The sequence below is a fragment of the Lagenorhynchus albirostris genome, chromosome 1, assembly GCF_949774975.1.
Source record: "Lagenorhynchus albirostris chromosome 1, mLagAlb1.1, whole genome shotgun sequence".
Taxonomy (NCBI): domain Eukaryota; kingdom Metazoa; phylum Chordata; class Mammalia; order Artiodactyla; family Delphinidae; genus Lagenorhynchus; species Lagenorhynchus albirostris.
In genome coordinates, this window is record NC_083095.1 from 159,965,849 (window position 1) to 159,985,698 (window position 19,850).

The 19,850-nt window shown below is 48.1% G+C and overlaps 1 protein-coding gene across 1 annotated transcript in view; it reads left to right on the forward strand.

Moving 5' to 3' along the window:
• Window positions 1-19,850, forward strand: part of ARNT2 (aryl hydrocarbon receptor nuclear translocator 2) — a 195,324-nt gene that overhangs the window by 88,126 nt on the left and 87,348 nt on the right. Inside the window, exon 6 of the mRNA XM_060120677.1 lies at window positions 17,774-17,876. Within this exon, the coding sequence (XP_059976660.1) occupies window positions 17,774-17,876 (103 nt within the window). The remainder of the gene's footprint in view (window positions 1-17,773; window positions 17,877-19,850) is intronic.

The window sequence follows — 19,850 nt, forward strand, 5'->3', positions numbered from 1 at the left end:
CTCATGTCCAGTGTTTTGAGCACTACTGTTCTGTGTTCAACTGTTCAGTAGTTTTGTCAGTTGTTTTGACTGTTTCGGAAGGGAAGGCAAATCTGGCCTCTGTTACTCTGTGTTGGTTGGAAGCAGAAGTCCTTATATTTCTTTGAATGTCTCTCCTCTGTCAGCTCTGTTTTGCAATTCCAGTGATGGATCTCCTGACCGTTCCCTCAGAATGTTAGAGGTTTGCTTATCACACTCACCTCCTTTTTCTTTTTCCGTGATGTCTGGGGCAGTTTCTCTTTGGAGCTTTCTAATTCAGCAAATTGAGCTTTCAGCAGTATCACTTTGTACTGCCTCCATTTGAGTTTTCAATCCTGAAATCATGTTTTTCATCTAAAACTAATCTTTCCTGGTCTCAGGTTGTTCTCTTTTTATTTATGAAAGATCTCCTCAAATATCGCTGAGATTTGGTATTTCGAAATATTGTTTTCTTTCTTGGAATGTGTTTCATGGAGTGGAGTGGTATTATTCCAACTTTTCAAATCACTTCCTTCCTTTTTAGGTACTGAATCTTTTCATCTATTAAGCTACCCTTCCCCTTCCCTCACCTTTTTATTCATCCTATGTTCTTAACATTTATTAAGACTTGAGATGATTTAAGTCATTGTATATTTCTTTGAAACTTAATTTGTCTAGCTTGGGGGTCTGGTTGGCTGGCAGGGGCTATGAGGTTGTGCAGGCAGGGGCCGCTGTGTGCTCTGGTTGTGGCAGCCTCAAGTTGGCAAGGGCATCACCCACTCCTCTCACTAGAATGCTGCCCCTTGGAAGCGGCCTTTCCTCCTCTTCGTGGAGCAGGTTGGCTGCTGTAAGTCAAGGTGATGTGAGAGCTCTGCCCCCGGCCTCTCTGGGTCCAGACTCTGGACCACTTCTCTGCTTTCTGACCCCCTAGTCTCTTTCCTGCTTGCAGATTTAGAGGCTTCTTTTAGGGGACCCTTTCCCTTCCTTCCCAGGCAGCCCATTCTTTTGTATTTGTTGAGCCATATTCATTCTCATCCCATCCTTAGATGTGCTGTTTCTTGCAGAAATCCCTCCATGTTTCTGATCCATGTTTCAAGACCCCTTCCACTGTTTTTCTGCATGGGTACGCATCGTCCCTGCCACTTTTGTATTTCTTTGATCATTTCATTAGCAATTTGCAGGGGAGGCGAAGCACGACCTGAAGTTGCCTTCTTGAGCTACATGTCAACCTGGGCTCTTTCCATGCACCAGGCAGCCTCTCTGCAGCAGAGGACAGAGAGTAGGGTTAATCATCCGCCCTCAGGCTTGCATTTCTGGCATTTTTGTAGCATGATACCCCAAGAGGAATGTATTTCTTTAAATCACACTCCAGCACATTCTAAACAGGATGAAGAATTTGTACTTTGTCTACAGATTACATAGCAGAAGAGGTGCCGGCCGGCCACAGGGGGGACTGCGGGGTGACGATTTTATAATGAATAGCAGAGCCCCGGGCTACAGCACGCGGCACTCCAGTTAGTCCACGTCATGTTTGGAATGTGAGCGTTGGAGAAAGCTGTTAGGCTCTGGGGCTTTTCAGCGAAGTATGAGAGCTGTTGTTTAGGTGGATAAGATGGTGTGGCCTGTCACGCCTGCTGGTGCTGTCTGCCCCATCCTTGGTACGGATTTGCCCCAAATGTTCTGGTCTTGGGCTTGTCCCTGCACACAAGGCAATTATCCCTTTGATGCTCTGTGCTGATTTCACCGCCCTCCTTTTGCAGAGCTGCTGCCTACTCCTTGCCCAGTTAGCGACTCCTTACCACCTTCCCCAGATGGTGGAGTGGGGAGATGGAAAGATTGACACAAAAACCAGACTGCTTGGCTGGGAGGCTCCTTCTGAGTGTCCGCGGGGCCTCTTAGTCACCGTGCTCAGCCCTCTTTGCCAGCCCTAGCCAAGAGTCCCTGTGAGCCCTTTTGCGTATTTCGTTATTTCACAGCCACAGATGAGAGTCCTGACCCAAACCCCAGCCACTAGCTCCCTTGGTCCAGAAAAGCAAAAGGGCTCAGAGGAGGGATGTTTCCCCTCAAACCTATCCCTACCCCCGAAAACAGTTCACTCTGTGGGTCAGCCAGGAGCCTGGTTCTGCTCAGTGATCATGATTGCTCTTGCCAACGGTCACTTCTTCCCAGTATTGATTTAGAAAAAAAGCACAACCTAAAAGTTGACAGTTACGTTTTATTCGGAGACCTTACTGAGGACTGTAGCCTGGGAATCAGTCTCTCAGGTCGCTCTGAGGAACCATTCCAAAGAGGTAAGGGAAGAGCCAGGATATACAGTAACTGCCCTACCTACGAACCTTCAAGTTGCGAGCTTTCAAAGATGCGAACGTGCGTTCGCATGTCCAATCACGTAAGCTAGTTCATGTGTCTGGCATACCTTGTCACGTGTGTGCCTCCTCTACAAGTGGTTGTGCTTTTGTGTACTTTACAGAACTGTATAGAGTGCAGTCGTACAGTGTCTTTATTTCAAGCTCAGGTTGTCCAGAAGCAAGCCTCAAAGCCCGTTGGTGTAGCTGGTACTAGTGTACTTTTCAAGGTACTGTACTGTAAGACTAAAAGTCTTTATTCTTTGTGTTTCTTTTTTATGTATTATTTGTGTGAAAAGTATTATAAACCTATTCCAGTACAGTACTATAGAGCCAGTTGTGTTAGTTGGGTACCTAGGCTAACTGTTGGACTTACAAACAAGTTGGACTTAACGAGTGTGCTCTCGGAACGGAACTCGTTCGTATGTAGGGGACTTATGTACAGGAGTTTTTGCTAAAAACGAAAACAAACAAATAAAACCAGATAGTTGAACATGAAAAAAATTACTGTTAATCACAAAAAAACAGACATCTCAAGGATGTTAGTCCCTTCTGTGTATGGGAAGATGCAATGAGTCTGGGCTCATTGAAATCATTTTTTGATATGCATCTTAACTGTCTGAGGCCAGTATCCTGTTTTTCTCCATCCTGAATCCCCTCAGGGCGCACCATAAGGCGGCTGCAGTGGCTGATGGCTTGATGGCAGGCAACATTTGTTGTTTACCTGAAAGGCAGGCAACAATATTTTGTCCATGCCAGCAAGCTTTTTTTGCTGTGGACTGAACACTGTCCCTGGATACTAGGGACAGTGAATCCCAAGCCTGACGTCTCTCTTTCCCTGAGTGTCAGAAGTAGGCAACATTGGATAGTAATGCGGGCCTTACAGGTTTTTTGCTTCTGAAATCGAAATTATTGTTATTCTTATATAAATCATACGAATTTCCCCAGACAGTTCTGGGACAGTTAGAAGTTTTGCTTTTACAGTACGACGTGGCCCGTGCAAAGCACATTCAACGTTTGTTGCCAAAGACATCAGGGGACGGGTGGGTCTGTCGGAAGCACATTTCCTAAACATCTGGAATCTCTGGCTCTCCTGCCTCTGTGTGAAGGACAGTGGAACAGCCCTGAAGGCTGGACTCTTCTGTTTGCTTCTGTTCACGGCGTTCTGGTCTTCTGGGCCTTGGGGCTGGGCCTCAGCCTCTCTCCCCCTGAGCTCCATCTGGACAGGACTGGACCCCATTTGCAGACCCCTCCCTCCACTGTCCTGCACCCTGCTCAGATCCCTTGGCTTGGGACACCCCTCCCCTCTAGCTCCACCTCTCTGGACCTCCAGGGCTCCTTCTAATGCCGCCTCTTCCAGGAAGCTTCCCTTGATACCCCTTTGTGCTCTCTGACGTGAAGCACTCTCTTTCTGCTCTGTGCTGCCTTTGCACTTGGTCTAGACTTCTCCTCCAGCCCTCAGTTGAGTTGGTTGAATAGCTGGCAGAGAACGGTGCCTTGTCCCCCCTAACTGTGAGCCTGCTGGAGCATGCACTTTGAAGTGTCTATGGAATAGAGCCAGTTCATAGATTCTCGCTCCCTGCGAGCCTTTCAATGTTCATGAGCTTCCATGTGCCCTCTTTCGACAATATTATTTTGACAAAAAACTGCTGCTCTGTGTGGTGAATTTCCATCTCAGGGCAATTGGGCTGCCTTTTGTAGTCCCTTCTTGTCCAAATTCACCGCGGGCCAACCACCCTCCTCTCCTGCCAGCCTGAGTCATGAGCACCGGATGTGATATGGAAGAACCCTACCCAGCATACGGTCCAGGTGGGGAGAGTTTAACACAACGTGTAACTCGAGCTGGGTAAGGAAGCGTCCCTCGGTTGCTGCCATTAGACCGTGTGTCTTTTCTTACGAAACCCCTTCCAGAGCCAAGTGCCGGTGTCCCAGTGTATAAATAGTTGTGAACCGGCTAGTGTGACACACAGCCTGCCATTCATTGGATGTCACCCAGCTTTCCCTGCCTGGATAACCAGACAGAACCAGGGGCCCAGGTTACTAGGGTAGGGCCCTTGTTTACTGCCTCTGTGTTGTTGAGGAGATCTCAGGAGCTCGGCTTCCAGTAGCTGCTCAGGTTTCCTACTGCCAAAGGGAGATGCAGTGAGGCTTGAGGTGGGTGGAGGTGCTCTGAGACAGAAGCCCTAGTCCTAAAACTTCAGGAATCCTTTAGAAAATAGGGGGAAAAAAGACTCATGGGACATGCATTGGAGCACATGAAGATTGTAATTCAGCCACCATACAGTCATGACAGCTTAACCTCCGTGGTAGGTGGTGGCGATTCAGGACAGAGCTATTGGACACCAAACGTGTGGGAGACACCTGGCCTGGGGGACACGAAGAGATCCAAGTCATCTGACCGAGTACAGTAAGTCCCCTACACACAAACGAGTTCCATTCCAAGAGTGCGTTCGTAAGTCCAATTTGTTCATAAGTCCAACAGTTATCCTAGGTCCCCAACTAACACAATCGGCTCTCTAGTACTGCACTGGAATAGGTTTATAATAGTTTTCACACAAATAACACATAAAAGACAAACACAAAAAATAAAGAAAACATTTTGACTCTTACAGTGCAGTACCTTGAAAAGTACAGTAGTACAGTACGACAGCTGGCATCCAGGGGCTGGCATCGAGTGAACAGGCAAGAAGAGTTACTGGAGGAGGGCGAGGAGGTGGGAGATGGTAGAGCTGAAGGATCGTCAGCAACAGGAGATGGAGGGCACGATGCAGTTTCACTCACGCCTGATGTTGATGGAACGCACGTTCGCATCTTTGAAAGTTCACAACTTGAAGGTTCATACCTAAGGGACTTAGTAGCTATGATGTTAGGGAAAATGGTGGGCAGTATATTCAAAGGTTCCCCAAGCTTGCCCCCTGCCCCCGATTATTCACTCAAACATGAATCTAGGTTCTTCTGGGAAGGGATTTTACTGATGTGATTAAAGTCCCAAGTCAGGTGACCTTAAAAAATGAAGATTATCCAGGTAGGTCTGACCCAATCAGGTAGGCTATTTAAAAGCAAATTATGGGCTTCCCTGGTGGCGCAGTGGTTGAGAGTTCGCCTGCCGATGCAGGGGACACGGATTCGTGCCCCAGTCCGGGAGGATCCCACATGCTGCGGAGCGGCTGGGCCCGTGAGCCATGGCCACTGAGCCTGTGCGTCTGGAGCCTGTGCTCCGCAATGGGAGAGGCCACAACAGTGAGAGGCCCGCGTACCACAAAAAAAAAAAAAAAAAAGCAAATCATTTTTTCTGGCTGGTGACAGAAGGGAAAGTTGGAGAGACCCAAAGCACAAGAAGGATACCGTTGCTAGCTTTGAAGGTGGAGGGGGCCGTGAGCAGTGATCTGTGAAGGTCTCCCTGAGAGTGACTCCCCCCACAAAAAAAAGCCAGAATGGAAATGGGCACTTCAGTCCAACAGCTGCAAGGAACTGAACCTGCCAAGACCTTGAATGAGTTTGGAGGTGGCGTCTTCCCAAGAGCCTCGAGACAAGAGCCCAGCCCAGCCAACACCTTCAGTTTGGCCTTGTGGGACCCTGAGCAGAAAACCCAGTCAAGTCCACCCAAACTTGGACCTAAAGAACGTGAGCTAACAAATAGGTGTTGTTTTAAGCCTCTGGGTGTGGGGTAATTTGCTACAGGGCAATAGAAAGGAACACAGGTAATAGGGGGCAGAGCATTCCCTGGGCTGTCGGGGGTTCCCAGAGGAATAGGAGAGGACCCCTGCCCTGAGAAGCTCACATCCTGCCATCACCAGTAAATGGTTGCATGTGGATTTGAAATAGTAGAGCAGCGTTGCAGACGAGATAATTATGAATGTATTCTTGATGAGGAAAAGGTGAAAAAGAAAGGCCTTCTTTCTAGAGCAAGAATTTTAGAGGGAAGGGGAAGGAGAAGCCCTTTCTGATACATTTCATCTCGAGACTTCACTTTCATGTTCATCTCCAAGCATTTGCAACAAGTCAAAACCTTGACTGTGACTCAGGCAGTGCTCCTGGGGTAGCATTAATCCGGTGCAGCTCAGACCAGAGCAGCATGAGTTCAGCCAGCTGCTCCACTCGGGCCCCCAGAGGGTTTCTTTAGAATGGCGCTTTCCCACTCCGCCCGAGCATTAACTCCCCCTTCCCAAAGCTGAGTGAGCTTTTGCTTTTTGTGAACATGTCCCGCTGAACCAGGGACTGCATTGCTAGCACACCCTGTTCTTCTGAGAGGCTCTTGGAGAACTGCCCGCTACCTCTAAAGACAAAATGGAGACCTGTCCAGGAGCAGAGGGGCCCGAGCGAGGGACAGGAGGGCTAGGTGACCTCGAATCTAGCAGAGTTTCTCAGTCTTCCTAGGGTGAGATCCATCTCTCACTCTGATTCCCTCTGAGATCACCTGTAAAGAGGGACCATATGTATATAGTCTATCATCCGAACCTGGACACTTTGGGAGTGAAAAGAGGCCCTCCTAATAACTATGCTGGACATTGGCAAAAGCCAGGATGGGCAGGTGTGGTCATTCTAACCATGCCCGCCCTGAGGGGTGCTGCTCCTTCCATAACTCCATCCAAATATAGACATAAATCCATTCCAGTGATGTCCGAGGAATGGCTGAGACAGGCTAGCATAATCTACAGGTCTCTATTAAATCAGAGGGAAAAACTGAAAAGCAGGAAACACACACACAGTTAAGAATTACAAGGAAAAAGTCCTTGCATTTTCCTCGTCTAGGTTTCTGATCCTGAAGCAGCTACGGGCTGGCAACGATCCTCTGCAGATGGCTGACCTCTTGCCCCCCTGCCTGCCCATCTGCTTCCGTTTGGTGGCTGCTATCTTAGCATCTGCTGAGGGATATGGCCTCCCAGGTCCCCTGAGCAATCGCTGCTGTGACGAGCACAGACTCCAGTTCAGATGGTGACTCCCCACTCCCCAGTGATGAGACCCATCTTGGCTGAATTATTCAGTATCTCTGGGCTTCAGTTTCCCCATGGGAGCACTACAGCCTACCCAGGGGCTAGCAAGGAGGGGGTGTTGTTGTGAGTTTCTGCCCAGGGTGCCAGGAATAAAGGGCTGCATTGTTTATAGAGAATTAAAAAACAATACCGAAGCCTACTAAAAGGCCATCTGCTTTTTATTATCACCCTGTACCAGCAGTTCTCGGCAATATCAGTGATAAAATATTTCTCCCCTCTGAGGCTGGTGACTCCCGACGCCCTTTTTCCTTCTCCCCACTCTACCTGGGTACACCATCTGACCTAATTCCCGGGGTTGTGATGGAGATCAAACAAATAATGCATAGAAAATGTTTAATAATAGTTTATGATAATCACTGGTCCTTCCTAAAATCCTCTAAAAGTGAATCCTTCGTCTTTCCTTTTCTGTCAGAGGCCAGAGATTGTTGTGTTGGTCTGGGCTATTTGGCTGCAAGTAACAGAAATTAAAATTGAACTACTTTAGGCATTAAAGAGGGCACTTATTGGCATCAATGATTTGAACACTGCGAAGGAACTCCTTCACTGGTTTATGTCTTCACTGCTTTCTTAGAGTCAGCTTCATTGTCTTAGATCCAGTTCTCCATGAAGCTGGAATCATGGCTGCTGAAAAAGCTGTGCTCAGATTCCTAAAGAAAAAGGGGAGAGGTAGAAATGGTCACATTTTGCCTATGGAGGATTCTGATTGGCCTGGCTGGACCATGTCCTGGTCTTGGGGCCAGTCACTATGGACAGAGGAGGAGTGAGGTCCAGTGATTGGCCCAGCTTGTGTCAGGTTGCCCAGCCCTCACCCATTCACTGTGGGCACAGGGTGGATGAGGTGCTATGATTGGCCTAGTTTGTGTCAGGTACCCAACACTCAGCCAATCACTATGTCCCAGGAGATGGGATCTTATAAGATGGCAGCTTCTCGTTTGACTTCCGTAATAAAGGAATAGCACAAGGTAACCAACAAGGTCCTACTGTATAGCACAGGGAACTCTACCCAATATTCTGTGATAACCTACATGAGAAAAGAATCTAAAAAAGAATGAGTATATGTATATGTCTAGCTGAATCACTTTGCTCTACGCCTGAAACTAACACAACAACGTTGTAAACCAACTATACTTCAATAAAATTAAAATATTTTTTTTAAAAAGGAATAACACAAGAACATTGTGGTGGGGGAGGTTCTGGGTGGATAGAGGAGCAGTTGTCCTTGGCAACTCTACTGCCCATTCAGAGACCCCCGCTTCTGGTTTGAGAAGAAAATAGCTTGGCTACAACTTCAGAATTGGTATATTTGTACCCTCAGTTGTGTCCAAACACCTGCCAGAGATAATGAAAAATAGGAAAATGTACCCACCCTCGGTAGCAGAAGGCCCATTCTCTCCCCGGCTCAGGAGCTGTAGCTCGTGCTCTGGAGTTTGTTCTGGAACAGGCCCTGTGCACTCTGCTTAGGTTCCTCTGCTGTGGGGTATGTGTTCCTGTGTGCACAGCTGCTGGAATGGCTGGGCTCAGCCTTTTGAGAATGAGAACACACTGTCACTGGAACAGCAACCAAAGTCTCCTCTAGCCCCTGGGCTCCCATTTCAGGGGCCACACATTTTTGGAAGGACATCAAATATTGTCCATCATGGAGCCGTCGCTTTGCTTTTGTTGCTAATCATTTTCTCTTGTTTTCCTCCTTTTCAAACCAAGATGAGATGTTTCCAGTTTTCTTAAGGATTCTTTTGATGAAATAATTCTAATTTATATTTGTATTTCTGTTATAGCCTGGGGAGCTGTTTTATGAGCACAAAGCCTTCTTTTGTGATCTTATCCAAGACAAACTTCTGATTCTTCTTTTATCAAAAAGTTACTACTGACCAAAATACTACTTAAAAATCAGCTTACTGAAAACAATTATAGAAGGGCCCTCTGCCCATAGAAAAAGGTGCTCTGTTGTTGGACTCTTTATAATCATCCTTCTTCTAAAATAGGAGTCAGCAAAATGTTTTTTGTAAAGGGCCAGATAATGAATATTTTTGGCTTTGTGAGCCATATTGTCTCTTTCACAACTACTCATTTCTACTGTCCTAGCATGGAGGTGGCCATGGGCAGTGCATAAGTGAATGGCCATGGCTGTGTTCCAATAAATACTTAAAAACCAGAGAGTGAGCCAGCTTTGGGTCATAGGTCAGAGTTTGCCAACTCCTGTTCTGAAGCATCTTATGATTTTTCACTGTCTTTTTAAAAGTATAGTTAAAATCCAGGATGTGTCATAATTCTTCTTTCCATTTCATGGAGCAGAAACACTGAATATTGGTCAATGTGTTAACTGCAGGGTTCACTCGGACCTGGCATTAAGAACCTTAAGAAAATGTTTTCATTTGATGCAGTAATTCCATTTTCAGGAATCTGTCCTAAGCTGATATGGCTAGTTTTTTCTCTGTAGTTATTTACCACAGTATTATTTGCCACGTAAAAAACCTGGGAACAACTTAAGGTCCCGTGGTAAACTGTCTACTCAAAATAATATCACAGAGCTTTTCAAATAATATGTATGATTAAATCCTTTATGAGTCTATGTTGTAATATAAAGTGGAAAAATATATACCATGAAACCTCACTTAATTAAAAGAAAAGAGCAGGCATGCATAGAAAAAGATTGACAGGAAATACACCGAAGTATTAACAGTTTTTTCTCTAGAGAGGAAGATTATCTGAGTTTTTTACTGTGTGTGTGTGTGTGTGTGTGTGTGTGTGTGTGTGTTTGATTTTTCTAAAAAGACCACTTTAGTTCTAGAATTTTAAAGAAGTATTTTAAGGAGAGAAGTAGTTCTTCAACCTTTTAGCCTGAGACAGTGTCGTATGCGTTATTCTAGAATCTTCCTTAGAGAAGCCAAGGGGCAGGGACTGGGTTGACTCTAGGAGAGCCTCTCAGACCTGTGCTCTGTAGTCCAGGACGGTCATCTCAGGGCTCACAGAGTGGCTGCCTGGGGTCTGCCAGTCATTTATATGGTGATTCTCGAAGCAGATTATTGAGCTCTTACGTGTAAGTCTTCGAATCCCCACAGAACCTTCAAAGTAGGCAGGTCTGACCCTGCTTTCCAGTTAAAGGGACTGAGACAGAGAGAAAGGAAGTGACCTGCTCCTCTCCCACAACTGCACCTGCAGGATCTGTGTCTCCCATCCTTCCCAGCCTTTCTCTTTGAAACAGCCTACTTCAGGTTTGGGATGTGTTATTCACTCACTGATGGTTCTGCTTTGTACATCAAATTCAGAAAAAATATCTGCTTCCACAGCTGCTGCTTGCGTTGGAAGATTTCTGGGGCTTCTTCGGAAAAGTGGGCCATTGTGTAACGTGAGACCTGCCTGCTCTGGTGACCGGCTGGGTGTGAGTGCTCAGAGAGAAGCTCGTGGCTTCTGTACTGAAAACAGGAAGAGCTGATGGGTTGGGAGGCTTCGGCACTGGACTGTCTGAATTCAAAGAACTGGTGAGGTGGGAGGGCCAGAGTGAAAGGACCAGCGGGTGTGAAATTTGTGATCCAGAAGGGGATGTTTGAATGTATAATCTCCAAGGGAGCAGTTGTAGATGCCTGTGGGTTCCAGCATACGGTGCTGGGCGTGGAGTCTACCATGGAGTGGGGGGAACATATCAGAATTGAGGAGGGCAGATACTGAGGCAGGGATGTTAGGGGAGTCCTCCACATGGAGGCTGAACCCATCCATGGTGACAGCAGGTCTTGGGGTGAAGAGAAGGACTATGAGTGATGTGCTAACATCTAAAAATGAAAGAGGAGCAGTGACCCGGAGATTTGAAGACTACAGAGGACGGGGGGAGAGGGGTAGTTAGGGAGTTTGGGATTGCCATGTACACACTGCTATATTTAAAATGGGTAACCCGTAAGAGCCTACTGTGTAGCACAGGGAACTCTGCTCAATATTATGTAACAACCTAAATGGGAAAAGAATTTGAAAAAGAATAGATACATGTATATGTATAACTGAATCACTTTGCTGTACACCTGAAACTAACACAACATTGTTAATCAACTATACTCCAATATAAAATAAAACGTTTTTAAAAGCTACTGTAAAAAAAAATAAAAGAGGGCTTGCAGGTGAACGAGGCTGACATGGTGAGTCTGGAAGGAGCCTGGGGTCATATGAGAGGAGTGCTGGTTTGGAAGGGCTCTGGGGGCCCAGGAAGATGGCAGACCTACCTCTGACCCCGTAGCATATGGGATGTGAGAGAACAAGTCTCTTTTCCAGAAGAAATGCTGCCAGGGGAGCAAGCAGGTCAGGCTGGACTGTTAAGTCGAGGGGGCTGGGGAAAGGCCCTCAGCTTCTGAAAGGAGCTGAGGATATAGGAGTTTGTTTATTTCAGAGTGTGTGTTCCAGAGGGCACCTAGAGGAGATGAGGGAGGAGGGGAACGGGGGGCTTGGATCGTCGTGGTTGAAGAGGACAGAGAGTAGAGAGAGGTGACCAGGGTGGCCGGGAGTTTAGGCACCAGCCAAAGGAAAGCAGGATGGGAATCACGGTGACACCACCCAGTGACAGGATTACAAAGGAGCGAGTCCTCCTGACCCAGTGGATGAGGTTGGGCATCAGGGGAGTTTCTGGAAGGGGTCAGCTTTGGCCTGGTTGATTGTGTCTCTAGGGACCCACTGGGAACCAGTCCTAGAAGTCCAGACCCATGGTTCTAAGCAGACCAAGGGTTCTGTGGGTCAGGAAAGGTTAAGAGCGGTAGAAATAGCAGCTGTGTCTCCATGCTTGCTTCTCTCCTGGGGACCCCCGTTGTAAGTAAGCTCGACACCCAGTTGCCATGGGATGGAGCGTGATTCTCAGTCCATTACACTGGGACTCACTGCCCAGAGCCGGGGGTCGGCCCCCTCCCTTCATATATCTCCCCTGCTATTAAATTTGTCACAAATCCAATTTCCATAAGCCTTTCAGGAACACACCTACTGCATAACGTAGGCATGCTTTCCATTCCCAAGGAGCCTGGAATGGGGGTTCGTTGTGCCTGAGGAAATTGGAGAAGCACACGGAGAAATAAACGCTGAAGCTCTTGCCCCTCAGGGTCAGGACAGCAGACCGTGGAAATGTGTTTTTTCATTTCCTCATGTTCCAGGGCTCATGTGCTTCGCAGCTGTGATTTATTTTCACAGCACACTCTGGAATTTGACAGACTTTCATGCTGGCCTGCTTCACAGCTGAAACCATTTGCCATTTGGTAGATGATGAAGCAAGTGACAAGTTCCACTAAAACAGCCCTAAAAACAAGACGTCTGTGAGTGAGACAGACAGGTGTCAAACGCTGGCGGGCCTCCTCCGCGCGGGCTGGTGCCAGAGCTCCCAGCAGACAGAGAGCGGGCGGCGGGCTTGAACTGGGGGTGCACCTCCTGCTTAAAGAGGCGTGGCTCTGTAGTGGGCGTGATGGTGACTACCGGTGTTCGGAGGGCTGCTCACCCCACACCCTACAGAGCCCTGGTCCACGTGGGGAGCTGGGGAGCGAAGGCTGCAGTGTCCCAGCTGCTGCTGCAGGTGCTAGGGAAGGAGAGTTGACGCCCCTTCCGAAACCCCGCGTGCCGCCCCTGCTTCCTCCCCTCTGCTCGAAGAAGTGGGAGTCACTTGGGTGGGTGGAGGGGGCCTTCTTCAAGGACCTTTCAATTTCAAGTGATAGAAACCCATTCAACTACTTACTGCAAAGGTGTGGCTCTCTGACCACTTTCTCACTCTGACTTTATTTTGTTCCTAGCACGTATTTCCTCCCGACGCACTCTGTCTCCTCCTGTCTCCTCCCTTCCCTCCTGTTCTTTGGTTTTTGCTGTCTATTCACGCGCTGGAATATAATGGCTTTGCCTGTTTAGCTTTTTGTGCTTATATTGGTGCTTACCTATTGTAGGTGTTTAATAAATATGTATTAAATGATGGCAAGAGGACACCTTGGGTAGATTGTGACAATAAATAGGAGTTAGTCAGGCAAAGGGAAGGGAGGTCCCAAGGCAGCTGCAGGGAAGGCCCAGAGCTGAGAGGTGAGAGCAACCCCTGGGGACCCATGATGAGTCATTGTATGCCAGGGAGGGAGCTGAGCGGTGGTGAGTGACTGGTCAGCAGGAGGGGGTGACAGGTAGAGTGAGGTGAGCAAAGACCAGATCTTGGGGGACCTTTTAATGCCATGTGGCATGTGGCATGCGGGACCTTAGTACCCGATCAGAGATTGAACCCACGCCCCCCGCAGTGGAAGCGCAGAGTCTTAACCGCTGGACCGCCAGGAAAGTCCCTTTGGGGGACCTTTGATACTGGGCTGCAGGACTTGGATTTTATTGGGAATCCATCGTGGGGAGCATGAAGGGTTTTCAAGGAGGAGTGTGACAGGATCATTTGTTTGAAGTCTGCTGGGAAACTCACCCTTATTGCTCTCCTTCTGTGTGCAGGTCACTTGTGTATGTGTTGTATCACAATGATCCTGAAAGTAAGATCCTACTCCTCCATTTTGCAGGAGTAAAACTGTGGACTAGAGAAGCTAAGTGCTGGGGGTCACACAAGGCATAGAACCATTGTCATTTTTGTGTTTTAAGTAAAGACTTCTGGTAGCTGTGCAGAAGCCTGATTGAAGGGGGCAAGGCTGCTGCAGCACTCCATCCAGGGGAACAGCGATGGCAGATCTAAGTAGTAGCAATGCAGATGGACGTGCATAGACCAAGGTGTACAGGAGGGAGGGTTGACAGAACGTTAGTAATTGACCAGATGTTGGAGTGAGTTTTTCATACTCACTATTTAATAAGCAGTTATAGAGCACTTTCTATGAGCCATGCTCACTTTATAGCATTAACCCATTTAATCCTCGCAACAACCACCCGAGCAAAGTGCTATTATTATCCTCGTTTTACAGACGAAGAAGCTGAAGCACAGAGATGTTAGGTAACTTGCCCAGGGTCACACAGTAAGTGAAGGAGGCAGGATTTAAAGCTAGGTCCACGCTCTTAGCTATTAGGTTTCTAGATGGAGCACCTGAGTAGTGGTAGTGCCAACGACCAAGGCAGGGAACTACGGAAAAGGCAGCTCTGGCTGCTTTGGACAGGAGGACGGATTTGGTTTTGGACCTGTGGAGTTTAAGGTGTCTGAGATGCCCAAGAGACAGTTGGACACAGAGGAGCTTCCCAGAGGTCTGGCTGGAGATGACATCTTGGTGTCATCGGCATGTAGGGCGTAGGAGAGCCAGAACATTACTAGAGGGTCCTGGGGAGAGTGAGAGAGAAAAGGACCAACCCTCCCACATACCAGGAGTGCCAGGCTGGGCTGAGGAGAAAGAGCCGCCACAAGGGCTGAGAACCAGCAAAGGAGAAGCAGGAGAAAGTGGTGTCCTGGGGTAAGAATGTTCCAAGGAGGAGGGACTGGTCAAGGTCAGGGATGAAAGCAAGAGCGACTGAACAGTGTGTATTGAATGTGGCAACAAACAGGGACCCTGTGGTCTAGGCTGGAGCAGCCTCGTGAGCTGTAGAGAAGGCAGAGTGCAGGGGCCAAGCCATCAGGAGGAGCAGGGCGGGAGACAGTGCACGTGGACAGGATGCTCTGACTGCGGGGGTTAGGGGGAGGATGGGAACTTCAGAAGTTGGGGGACAGGATGGGAACTTACAAGAAGGATTTTTTATTTGTTCCCACCCCACCCTGAGACACCGAAGATGAAAGATACTTGATGATGTTTGAATACTGGAAGGAGCAGATGGTAGGGAGGGGAGACGTTAGAAATAACTGGGTTGGAGGGCTCTGGCTGATGGAACAAAGCCCATTGTGGGTGGGGCGGCCGCACTGAGATTCAGCATTTCTTCCTCTGAGATGAGAGCACAGCGGGTGATGGGTGCAGATGCGTGTGTGTTTTAACGTAGGGACAGGGAAACGAGGTAACAATCAATTTATACTAGCATGTTACTTAATGCCAATTGTGTTGAAAAGTCCTCTTATGGATGGGTAAAAACAACTCAGTTCAACTAGCAAGCGTATACCGTCGAGCCTCTGTATCCATGCAGATTAGTTCCAGTACCCGCCACAGATACCAAAGTCCACGGATGCTCAGGTCTCTTATATAAAACAGTGTAGTATTTGCATGTGGGATCTTAGTTCCCCGACCAGGGATCGAACCCACATCTCCTGCATTGGAAGCGTGGGGTCCTAACCACTGGACTGCCAGGGAAGTCCCCTTTCTATATACTTTAAATCATCTCTAGATTACTTGTAACACCTATATCTAATAACAATATAAATGCTATGTAAATAGTTGATTCAAGTTTCGCTTTTTGGAAATTTCTGGAATTTTTCCCCCCAATATTTCCCATCCATGGTTGGTTGAATCTGGGAATGCAGAACCCATGAAATACGGAGGGCTGATTGTACACTGAATCAGACACCATAAGTGGTGCTAGGACACAACATTTTAAACTTGATTCCTTTCTTCAAGGTACAGAGCTCAAGGTCAAGGAAAATGGACATGTAATTAAATCATTATGATACAATGTGGAAAGTGTTATAAATGTCTGTTTCTTCCACCAGACATGGTGGTAGACATGATCTTGCACGTATGTGCATCCCTGAGCCTCACAAGATGCCTGTCTCATGAAAAGCATTTGATAAATACTGAAGGAAGGAATGAAGGAGGAAGGGAGGGAGAGAGGGAGGAAAGGAGAAGAAGGAAGAAAAGGACATGAAGCTCTGCCTGAAGAACTTAGAAAAGATTTCCCAGAGGTTGTGACATGTGAACTGGTGCTGAAGGACGAGTAGCAGTTCACCGGGATGACAGTTCATGTGGAACAGAGAGAGAATTTCTGGCAGAAAGGACCATATCTGCAAATGTGTGAGGGCACAAGGCACTTATAGATATGCCTGCCTGGTGAGCGCTTTGATGGGGCCACGGTCCAGAGCTGCTCTCTGTACTGCAGGGAAGCCTCTAACCACATATGGTTACTAAGCACCCGAAACGGGGCCAGTCGGAATTGAGATATGCTCTACATGTAAAATACACACCGATTTCAAAGATTTAGTATGAGAAAATGTGGAACATCCCATTAGTAATGTTTGCAGGGATTACATGTTGAAAGGATAATGTTTTGGATATATTATTAAAAGTAATTTTACCTGCTTCTTTTAACTTTTTAAAAATGCTCCTGCTAGAACATTTAAAATTACATAGGTGGCTCTTAGTATGTTTCTCTTGGACAGGGTACCAGGAAGTGTAGGGGAAATGAGGTTGAGTGGCAGGCAGGGCTCAAATCATGGACTCTGTAAGGACCTCCTGTAAGCAATGCAGTTTTTAAAAAATTTTTATTTTATATTGGAATTTAGTTGATTTACAATGTTGTGTTAGTTTCAGGTGTGCAGCGAAGTGATTCAGTTATACATATACATACATACATATATATATATATATATATATATATATATTCTTTTTCAGATTCTTTTCCCGTATAGGTTATTACAAGAGTATTGAGTAGAGTCCCCTGTGCTATACACACTCCTATATATAAAATAGATAATCAACAGGGACCTACCATATAGCAATGCAGTTTTAAGCCAGGACGGGCACAGTCAGATGCGTGTTGTCTAGACAGCTGTCAGCTGTGTGAAAGGTGGACTGAGGAGAGAGGATGCTGGGGGTTGGAAGTGAGTGAGTCTCCCTCGAGGAATGATGAGCCAGACGAGATGGACCGACTGAGTGTGCGGGAGGCAAGGGAGAGGAAGGTAAGATGACATCTAGAATTCTGGCTTCGATTGCCGTTGGATGGAGAAGCTTTTGCGCGTATCTGGGGAGAAGTGGGTGATGCTGCCTTCGAGGTATACAGTCAGCTGCTGGTGGTTTAGATCTTGGTGCTGGAGTTGTAGACGTAGGGTCATTAGGATAGAGGTGATCATGAAAACCTCGGAGCGGATAAAATCGCATAGGGGATGCATAGAACAAGAAGAGAAGATGGCTGAGGTTGGAGCCCCCGGGGGATGAAGGGGCAGACACGAGGAGAGTGGAGAGTGCTTGTCAGAAGCCAAGGAGACGGGGGGATTTTTGAGAATCATTGTGCCGTTGAGTAAAGTTCTGCCAAGCAGTCAGATGAGTCAAAGAGAGAACGCGTTTTGGATTTAGCAATAAGAAAGTTGTTGGTGACCTTGGTGAATGCCGTTTCCATGAAGCAGTGGGGGAGAAAGCCGAATTGGAGGGACTGGTGGTGATGGAATTAAACAATGCAGAGGCAGCAAGTGTGGACCACTCTTTGAAGAAAACAAGGCATTTGACTTGTGTGGATTTCATCGCTTAAAGAATGTTGGGAATTCCAAGAAGCAAACGACTTGCGATTTGTGTTGCCCCCTGTGTTTTCATTTGCAGAGCTCTCCCTGCACCTGCACCCCCCACCCCAATCAAAGGCAGAGACTCATGCAAATGTCCTTTTCTCTCTTTCTCTCAGGCCGGATCTTGGACCTGAAGACTGGGACGGTCAAGAAAGAAGGGCAGCAGTCATCCATGAGGATGTGCATGGGCTCCCGGAGGTCCTTCATCTGCAGGATGAGGTCTGTTGGGGGAACAGTGGGCTGGGCTCTGATGGGGTTGCTCCCTTCTTACCTCCGCTGAGAGTCCTGATGGGCTGTAAGATCACACCTTCACTCTGGTGATGTCATCTGACTGCAGCATGTAAGCCTCCTCCTTCTTGGTCTGTCTCACCTGTAAATGGAGAAGATGAGTCGACGGTTGGACATATAGTTCAGGAATTCACGGGAGAGTTTGGGGCTGAAGACATAGAGTCAGGGATTGACGACAGTGAGGTGTATCTAAAGCCCCGAGACCGCATGAGATCACCTGGGAAATGAGTGTTGCTAGAGAAGAGCTCTGAGCTCAGGCCACCCCTGCACCAGGGAGGCGAGGAAGAACCGGCAGAGACTGAGAAGGAGCGGCTGGGCAGATGGCAGGGAACAAGAGAGGGAGAAGGAAGTTTCCAGGAGGAAGGCGTGGTCCACTGCCAGATGCTACTGCTGATTCCCAGATACGAGGACTGAGGATCCATCACTGGACCCCAGAGGGAGAAGCAGCGGCAGCTGGAACTGCAGGCAGGTGAGCGAGGCGGGCGTCCTCCTCTCCTCCAGGAAAGAAGTCGGTCCCCGCTGGCCCGGGCACGTGCTCTCCCAGGCTCTTCTTGAGCACTTTTCCCGACAAGGCCACCCAAGTCCACACCAATCCTGATTCAGCTCCAGCGCCTCCTGCCCTCTCCGACCTCCTCCCCGCCCCTGCCAAGCTTCCCGATGCTCCGATCTCAGGGCCGGGCACAGTGGAGCCACTCACTACTGTCACCTTCCTCCAGTGGTTTGCTTCTGGGACGGGGACTTACCACTTGAGCATCTGTTGGGAACTATGAAGTTACAGACAATCGATGTTTAAAATAAGTCTATATTTTCACTAATTCAAAGTCACCTTTTAAAGCAACTCTACTTCTTTTTTTTTTTTTTTTTTTTTTTTGCGGTACACGGGCCTCTCACTGTTGTGGCCTCTCCCGTTGCGGAGCACAGGCTCCGGACGCACAGGCTCAGAGGCCATGGCTCACGGGCCCAGCCGCTCCGCGGCATGTGGGACCCTCCCGGACCGGGGCACGAACCCGTGTGCCCTGCATCGGCAGGCGGACTCTCAACCACTGCGCCACGAGGGAAGCCCAAAAGCAACTCTACTTCTTAAACAAAAACTGTTAATCTACGGGCTAGGCCATCTCAGATCACAGGTTGCCTGTGTTGAGGGGAGACCTGCCTCTCTAACCTCTAGCTGAGTCCTGAGAACCGGCAGAGGACTTGAGTACGGCTGTCCTTTCCTCCCAGTCGGCTCCTCTCCAGGCTGAGCATTTGGAATGCTTCCAGAAGACACGGATGGAATCCCCTTCACCGCCTGCCTCAGGTCATAAGGCGGTGTTGGAGTGACAATACACGAGCATCTCCTTGTGATTTAGCGCTGAGTCTGCGCAGACTGCCTTCCCTCTGTTCAGGCTACAGGGGCAAGCTGGGGGGCTCGACTCACATGCGTTAGTGCCCACCCAGGGACAGAATGCCATCAGTTAATGTAGTCCGACACAGCAAGGGCTTTCCACAGTGCTTTGGCCCATCCTAGCTTGATGGACATTCAGTCTAGCACCAGCAATGTGAATTCTTAATTGCACCATCTAAGCAGTTGCCTTGTGAATGAATTTATCGGAAGCATCAAGTTCACCATTCCTGAGTAGCCTCCAGTGCCATTAGCACTGCCCTATCGACCAGATTCAGGCGGTCCGCTTCCTGCCCTGGTGCCTCTCAAGACATGCTCTAGGTAGCTCTTCCCAGTGCCAGACCCACACTACCTGGATTTACCTGTAAGGTGTGCAGCACTGCCATCTGCTGAGAGCATGGCCTTCGCCTCCAAATAAAGCAGCTTAGTTTCAGGAAGACACTGGGCATCCCCAGGCAGCAATGTCTTAGATTGACCTGCTGTGAAAATACGCTCGTGCTGGCAGCCATCCCAGGTCTCAGAGT